Source organism: Helianthus annuus, chromosome 10 (assembly GCF_002127325.2).
Source record: "Helianthus annuus cultivar XRQ/B chromosome 10, HanXRQr2.0-SUNRISE, whole genome shotgun sequence".
NCBI lineage: Eukaryota > Viridiplantae > Streptophyta > Magnoliopsida > Asterales > Asteraceae > Helianthus > Helianthus annuus.
In genome coordinates, this window is record NC_035442.2 from 30,536,193 (window position 1) to 30,545,243 (window position 9,051).

The following is a 9,051-nucleotide window of genomic DNA, read 5'->3' on the forward strand; positions in this document are numbered from 1 at the left end:
CACTCACATAACATTGAATCTGTCTAAGCCCTTGTGTAATGGGGCGCTTTGGCCAAGCATGGCGCCCAAAAAACGCCCGGAACACCACCCCCTAGGCGCCATGTTTCAGAAATTTGGGGGAGGCGCGAATATTATCGCGGCGTGAGGGAGGAAGGTTATTAAGCTTGGACCAATCAAAAAAAGGTTAATGTTTTTATAATTATTTAATAAAAACGAAAATTAATAATTAGGTATTGATGGGTAGGGGCTTTATGACTACGGGCTTAAATGCATAACGCCCCATAACGCCCACCCGCACACGTGGCGCGCCACATGTCGCATAACGCCCCCAAAAGGGCTTTATGACTACACATAGCCTAAGAAACATACAAGTTTATTAAATGCACCCTTAATTCACTCATGAGTCATGACTAAAGATTTAGTTTGATACTATTCTCAAACCCAAGGTTGAATACTATAATTTTGTTAGCAGCAAATAACTATTGATAGTTTGATACTCTTCTCAAACCCAAGGTTGAATATAGAATATTATAATTTTGTGAGCTTGACCATATTTCAACCACCACCTATAAACTTGCTCAACAAGGAAACACACACACACTCCTCTCTCTCTCTCCAACGTCTTTTGTATATATAGCTTTGTTCACATTCCATATTTTCAAAAAGCCAACCACCACCCATTCATTATTTTCAACAGCTGAATTACAACTCTAAACACATATATAATATTCATATTCCTCACTTTTCGTCAACCGCACTTTACGGAGCATCTTCTCTGCTCTCTGTGTTCATCCGCCATTATCAAACTAACTTGTGAGTTCTTCATCTCTTCCATAAATATCTTCATTTCATTCAAATGAACACGCTAGCATATTACATATTATTACTATCGTAACTATTATACACGCATGCTCGTTCTGACTTTTCATCGTTAGTTAGAACGGAAGAAAACGCTCCGTAAATATTTTCAATTGTTTTCATGTATGCATAGAGTATATGTTTGATTCGTAATAACTGGTGTTTTAGTCTCGTTCGGAGTCGGTTTCGGATCTAGATCTGGATCTGAATCGGTATGAAATCGTTTGATTAACGTTTACGCTACGTATAAACCCTAGAGCTAGCTAATATAGTTACAACTCTTCATTCATCACATTTTCATGACTAATATATATATAATAATAATAATAAGCAGAAGAATAATACATGATCACACTTTTTTTGTTGTTTTCCTTTTAACTAATCAATTATCAGTGAAAGCTAAAAGACAATAAGCAGAAGAATAATACATGATCACACTTTTTTTGTTGTTTTCCTTTTTAATCAATCAATTATCAGTGAAAGCTAAAAGACAAACAGTATTAATTGATTTGACATCTTGATTTTCGTTACCAGTGGCTGACTTACGAGTGTTGTAAAACGACACCGTATTTGTATGATGAATGGTGAGGATAAACCGGAGGCATCTACCTCCAATGACGCTCGGTTAGATAAAGAGAAGGAGAAGGAGGAGGAAAAGGAGAAGGAGAGTACCGATACGGTGCCGTTTTATAAGCTGTTTGCTTTTGCTGATTTAACCGATTACGTGTTGATGATTGTTGGTACCATTGGTGCTGTTGGTAACGGAATATGTATGCCTTTAATGACTATACTTTTCGGTGATTTGTTAAATTCCTTTGGTGAGAATCAGAATAATGATGATGTGGTCAGTGCTGTTTCAAAGGTATGTAATGAGGGAGCTAAACGAATTATTGTGTTGTTTTAGCACTGTAATTTGTTGTTATTAATTAACTTGATGGAAATGTGCTGCAGGTGGCGCTGAAGTTTGTTTATTTGGGTGTTGGATGTGGTGTTGCATCATTTCTGCGTAAGTACAAATTATCCACACCTAATTGTTAGGTGTTGTTTTGACTTTACTGTTTGTCTTTGAATGTGTTAAACTTTTTAATTATTGCTATTGTATGTATGCTGTCTCCTAAGTTCTAAACCATCTAAGCGGCGCGTGTAATATAACGTGATAACATGGTAAAAAAAATTATGAAAATAAAATAAAATTTACTGTTAGTTCATTAAGAGGCTTGCAGTAGAAAAGTTGAAAGTTTGGTACATTAAAAGATAAGTTTTGAATGTAATACATACAATAGATATAGGAATAGATGTAAAGTGACTCAAGTTGGTTACATTTTCATGTCATAAGTCCTTTTCAAATTACAAAATGATTATCTGTTGATTACTTATTAATTCGCCGATAATCTGTTTTTTAGTGTTTGCGTGTTGTGGAATGAAAAATGATTGTTGTCTGTGTCAAATCTGGATAATGGGTAGCTGTAATGTGACTAGTTAGGAATCTTTTTAAGTGTACATTTTTTCAGATAATCAGGATTTGTTAAACAAAAGAGTTGATTATCTGATTGTAACAACTGACAAAGAGCATAAGTACTTCCAAATACCCTCTAATTGTTCTAAAAATGCTGTGTTTTGTAGAGGTCGCATGTTGGATGATAACGGGAGAACGACAAGCTGCAAGAATAAGGAATTTGTATTTAAAAACGATATTAAGACAAGATGTTTCCTTCTTTGACAAAGAAACAAACACAGGGGAGGTTGTTGGTAGGATGTCTGGTGATACTGTCCTCATACAAGATGCCATGGGGGAAAAGGTTTGTGTATAAACTTTTCATTTTTAATCTTAATATATATACATTGTCGGAAAACTAATAAAATATTTTCTAATTTCCAGGTTGGAAAATTCACACAGCTGTTTTCAACATTCATAGGTGGTTTTGTGATAGCATTCGTCAAGGGATGGCTTCTTACACTTGTCATGTTGACCTCGATTCCTCCGTTGGTAATTTCCGGCTCAATTATGTCGGTAACAATAGCCAAGATGGCATCACGGGGCCAAACCGCTTATGCTAAAGCAGCTACTGTAGTTGAACAGACCATCGGATCAATCAGAACGGTAACTAAAAAAAAGAGTTAATTTCATATATATCCTTTTAATCTTATAATGGTGTATATATCTTTTCAAAACACGAGAAACACCATATGTATACATTCCATAGTAATTAACATAAATCCAGCCTGTTTCTCTGAATAAAGGTGTTTGAAAACAACATTATTATGCTGATAATTTCAACACATAATGTTCGCTAATCTGGTGAAACATGTTCTTATAACTAACTACTCATGAAATGCTGAACCGAAATTAAAATATCTAAAGTTCTACATCATTTAGAATCAAGACTGTTTACTTACTTACTTATTTCTTTTTTCTTTTAGGTTGCTTCATTCACAGGGGAGAAAAAAGCGGTTGCAGATTACAATAAATCACTTATTGATGCTTATAATTCCAGTGTTCATGAAGGCCTGGCCACTGGCCTTGGTCTTGGATCAATGATGTTTATTGTATTCTGTAGTTATGCTTTAGCTGTTTGGTATGGTGCAAAGATGATAATAGAAAGAGGATACACTGGAGGCACTGTGCTTACCGTCATTTTTGCTGTGCTTACTGGATCCATGTGAGCATATATATCATCTTTTCTTCTTTATCCAATTAACTGAAAGTATCAATTTTGACTTTGGATCTTGTTTTTTCTTTAACGGGTTAAACTGAAGTTATAATGTAAACCAACTTTCAAAACTTTCTGCATGAAAATTTATCTAACTGTACACACACACTAACTATTTATAATAAACTTTGATACTTTGGACAAAAAGTGTTTCTAGCTAACCCATTTTGACCCATACAAAAATTGTGCACATTTCAACATATTACCTTTTTGTCATCTTTTTTCGAGCTTTAATCATACAATTTGGTACTTTCAGGTCTCTTGGGCAGGCATCTCCATGTTTGAGTGCATTTGCTGCGGGTCGGGCAGCAGCATTCAAGATGTTCGAAACAATAAACAGAAAGCCCGAAATAGACGCATACGACACAAAGGGGAAAGTATTAAACGATATTCGTGGTGACATAGAATTAAGAGATGTGTATTTCACTTATCCAGCAAGACCTGATGAGGAAATATTCAGTGGATTTTCTCTTTATATCCCAAGTGGGACAACTGCAGCTTTGGTTGGTCAAAGTGGAAGCGGAAAGTCAACGGTGATCAGCCTAATAGAGAGATTTTATGACCCTCGAGCTGGGGAAGTTCTTATTGATAATATTAATCTCAAAGAATTTCAACTAAAATGGATTAGACAGAAAATCGGTCTTGTTAGCCAAGAACCAGTTTTGTTTACATCCACCATTAAGGAAAATATCATGTACGGTAAAGATGGTGCATCTATGGAAGAGATTAGAGTTGCAGTTGAGCTTGCAAATGCTGCTAAATTTATCGATAAACTACCTCAGGTTTGTAATTGCGTGTTAAACTTGCTTATCTGCTTATTGTGTTTTTATATAACAATAATTTGTGATTTATAAACTTTTAGGGACTGGACACCATGGTTGGTGAGCACGGAACACAACTCTCTGGTGGACAAAAGCAAAGAATTGCTATAGCCAGAGCTATTCTTAAAGATCCCAGAATCCTTCTTTTGGATGAAGCAACAAGCGCACTCGATGCAGAATCTGAGAGAGTTGTGCAGGAGGCTTTGGACCGGATAATGGTCAATAGAACAACCGTCATCGTTGCACATCGTTTAAGCACAGTCAGAAATGCCGATATGATTGCAGTTATTCATTGGGGAAAGATGGTTGAGAAAGGTAGTTTTTATTAGTTATCTTTTTTATGGTATGCTTCCATCTCAAAATCAAAAGTTTAACAATTAGTAAATTGAATATTTGATCAGGATCACATACAGAGCTACTCCAGGATCCTGAAGGAGCATACTCTCAGCTTATAAAATTACAAGAAGTTAACAAAGATTCAAAACATTACTCAGAGGACCAAGATAACGAAAAGGGTAAGGAAATCAGAAGCCTCTCAAGTAAAAAAATATCCTACCAACGGTCATTGAGCCGAGGGTCAACAAGCAGCCGTCGCCACTCATTGTCCATGTCATACGGTTTGCCGCCACAAATCGGTGTCGGGCCGCCAGAATCCATGGACACTGAAGCAGTGGACACATCAAAAAAACAACCCAAAGTCCCACTCCGACGTCTTGCGTATCTCAACAAACCGGAACTACCAGTAATCATAATTGGTTCAGTAGCTGCTATTGTTAACGGAACAATATTCCCGATTTTTAGCATCCTGCTTTCAAGCATGATCAAAACGTTTTACGAACCGGAAAGTGAAATGAAATCAGACTCAAGATTCTGGGCTCTTATGTTTATAATATTGGGAGTTGTATCTTTTCTAGCGTACCCCGGGAGATCGTATATGTTCGCTGTTGCGGGGTCGAAACTTATAAAAAGAATCAGATCGTTATGCTATGAGAAAGTGATTAGCATGGAGGTTGGTTGGTTCGATAAGCCGGAAAACTCAAGCGGTGCAATTGGTGCACGTTTGTCGACTGATGCAGCCAGTGTTCGCGGGTTGGTTGGTGATGCACTTGCTCAAATTGTTCAAGACTCAGCGTCAGTTATAACCGGTTTAGTTATTGCTTTTACAGCTTGCTGGCAGTTGGCGCTAATAGTTCTTGCTTTGATCCCGTTAATGAGTGCTAATGGATATGTTCAGATGCAGTTCATGAAAGGGTTCAGTGCGGATGCTAAGTTGATGTACGAGGAAGCGAGTCAGGTGGCGAATGATGCTGTAGGGAGTATAAGGACAGTAGCGTCTTTTTGCGCAGAAGAGAAAGTTATGCAACTTTATAGATATAAATGCGAGGGCCCGAAGAAAACAGGGATCAAACAAGGGTTGATTAGCGGGATCGGGTTTGGGGTTTCGTTCTTTTTACTTTTCTGTATGTATGCGGCATGTTTCTACGCGGGATCCCGGTTTGTTGAGGCGGACATAACGAATTTCACAGATGTTTTTAGAGTTTTCTTTGCTTTAACAATGGCGGCATTAGCAGTGTCTCAATCAAGCTCGTTTGCACCCGATACAAGTAAAGCCAAAAGCTCCGCGGTCTCAATTTTTTCGATTCTTGATCGGAAGTCAGAGATTGACCCGAGTGATGAATCAGGTTTGACTTTGGAAACGGTCAAAGGGGAAATCGAACTTCGTCACATTAGTTTTAAGTATCCCACCAGGCCCGATGTTGAGATATTCCGTGATTTATGCTTAACAATCCATAGTGGCAAGACGGTGGCGTTGGTTGGTGAGAGTGGAAGCGGAAAATCAACGGTTATCCAGCTTTTACAAAGATTTTACAATCCGGATTCGGGCTCTATCACATTGGATGGAACTGAGTTGCACAAATTCCAACTCAAGTGGTTGAGGTTGCAGATGGGTCTGGTTAGCCAAGAACCCGTCTTGTTTAATGACACCATTCGGGCCAATATTGCTTATGGAAAGGATGGTGAGGCCACAGAGTCTGAAATAATAGCTGCTTCCGAGTTGGCCAATGCCCACAAATTCATTAGTGGCTTACACCAGGTTTGTCTTCTCAACTGGTCAATTTTTTTTACGGTTGAAACGGGCTGCCCAGATTATAACTAATGCTTTTGATATAATTACAAAAACTATAGTAATAAATAATGTGTGAATTGCAGGGTTACAATACAATGGTAGGGGAAAGAGGGGTGCAAATGTCAGGTGGACAGAAACAGCGAGTAGCTATCGCTAGAGCCATAGTCAAGAGTCCCAAGATACTACTACTAGATGAGGCTACAAGTGCACTGGATGCTGAATCAGAACGAGTGGTTCAAGACGCGTTGGATAGGATCATGGTTAACAGGACCACAGTGGTTGTGGCTCATCGGTTGTCAACCATTAAGGGCGCTGATGTCATTGCAGTCGTCAAGAATGGAGTAATCGTTGAGAAAGGAAAACATGAAAAATTAATCAATATTCAAGACGGATTCTATGCATCGTTAGTTGCACTTCACATGAGCTCTTCCAGTTAGGTAACATTTTTCCTTATATTGTTGTATCTTATAAAATAGTAGATTACACAATTCCACAATTTTTTTTTTGTTATTGTAATATGAAAATATGAATGGGAATAAATAAAGATTCTTAATTGCTAGAAAATGTGTAGACTTGTGAAGAATGTCAATGGAAAATGAGTTCATATATATATGAAAGTGTGTTTATTTTGTATAACAAGAGATACTGAAGAATGTCAATGGCAAATTAGTTCATATATGTGAGTCCATATAATTTTCGAAACGATCAAATAAATATTATTTGATTAAGATTACAACCCATTATCTGTTTAGCTGGGAAATCATGCATAATACATGCTTTCACATAAACAATCACAGCTGAAATCAAATCGAATCTGTGTATTTTATAATAATCCGAACTATAGTGTTGGAATAGATGCCACAACTAGAAACTTCCTGTGTGGATACACGTTTTTTTTGGATTATATATACATAGAATCTTATTTCTTTTTTGATAAAAATCAAGAAACTCTGATCAACCAATCATATGATTTCATTAAGAGTAAACTGCTAAAATCGTCCCTGTGGTTTGACTCAAATTGCTAGATCAGTCCAAAATCAATTTTTTTTGCTAAAACAGTCTCTGAGCCTAGTTTCTGTTGCTATTTCAGTCCAATAAATTAACACCGTTAGAACCTCCGTTAATGAATGGGTAAAACTGCTAAATTCGTCCATGAGGTTTGATTCAAGTTGCTAGATCAGTCCAAAATCAAGTTTTTTGAATTTGTTAATTATAAACTTATTTAGGTATACAATTTTTCTAGAGTTGCATTAATTTTTTGAATTTGTTAATTATAAACTTATTTAGATTATAAACTTATTTAGGTATATAATTTTTCTAGATTTGCATTAATTTTTTGAATTTGTTAATTATAAACTTGTTAGGATTGGAGGCTCTCATGATTGTGTTTGTTTGTATATTTTGATCATTCAGAGAATATTAAACAGTGAAAAGTGCAGCGGAAATGGATACAAACTCTGTAAACACAAACATAGAAGAGAATAGTATGTTTAAACACTTGTTTTACTTTGAGTCGAATGATTACAATGAAAATCAAAAGATTACAAGCATGCTTACAATACTATGCTCCCCCTCAGCCTGATACCCCAAGGTTGGTTGCACAAGATGAAAGGATTGGACTGAAGAAGAAGAATCCTACTCAGTCAATCAAATGTAACAGTACAGAGTACTGTTTCATTTATAGGCAATCCAATCCACTGACGCATCTCAGCTGACGTCACCATGAAAGTGACATCTAACAACCTAACAAACTCTATATACTGATCTATACAACTACTGCTTTGCTAACTACTGATATTATATTGTATTACATGAGATAAACATAAACTGCTGCTGCATCCTTCCACTGCTGTGAACCCAGCAGTACTTGTCATGATAAGCAGTGCTTGAACCAAGACAGTAGATTGAGCAGCAGAGCTTTTTAGTCTTCATCAGTCCTTGTGTAGAATCAGCAGTTGTAGGTCAGCAGATGTTTATAGAAGCAGTACTTTGGAGCATATCAGATGTTTGAGCCACATTCAAGGGGAAAGCAAGGTGTAAACTGCTGCTTATTGTTAGTCCACTGATGTGATCCGATTTTGGCTTTACATTATCTGTTCCTCTGGTAGGGTTCAATCCCAACAATCTCCCCCTGGAACAGATAATGCCAAAACCCTTCATTATTCAGGACCTTTATTTCTCATCAAGAGTTCCTTAGATTGTTTCTTAAATTCAGCTTCAAATTCCTTGGAACTCTGATCATCTTCATCCCTACACAGTGTAAGTTCAAGGAGATCCTGCAAATCTTCTACACTAAGGCCTAGTGCTTCTTTCCTTGATATGTACTTCACTTCACCATTGATTCTGACCAGAGTCAATACGTGGGTCTTTTGATCAGACATCCACTTTAGTATTTTTAAACCAAATGGGTTTCTTGGGAGAGATTTATTCTTTGATGAGTTGGGAATGATGTCCTTGTGAACACTTGCAGACTTTCAGACATTCTTTTAAAGGCTTGTTCAATGACTTTGTTTGCTGCAGCTATGTCTTCTGC

General features: G+C 37.0%; 1 protein-coding gene across 1 annotated transcript; it reads left to right on the forward strand.

Moving 5' to 3' along the window:
- Nucleotides 1-641: 641 nt before the first annotated feature.
- Nucleotides 642-7,128, forward strand: LOC110884351 (ABC transporter B family member 21). Its single transcript, XM_022132058.1, has 10 exons — nucleotides 642-813; nucleotides 1,393-1,720; nucleotides 1,810-1,864; nucleotides 2,482-2,657; nucleotides 2,738-2,959; nucleotides 3,280-3,518; nucleotides 3,826-4,351; nucleotides 4,432-4,705; nucleotides 4,792-6,485; nucleotides 6,602-7,128. Exons 2-10 carry the CDS (start codon nucleotides 1,433-1,435, stop codon nucleotides 6,953-6,955), a joined length of 3,828 nt encoding a protein of 1,275 aa, XP_021987750.1. The 5' UTR covers nucleotides 642-813; nucleotides 1,393-1,432; the 3' UTR covers nucleotides 6,956-7,128.
- Nucleotides 7,129-9,051: the final 1,923 nt, after the last annotated feature.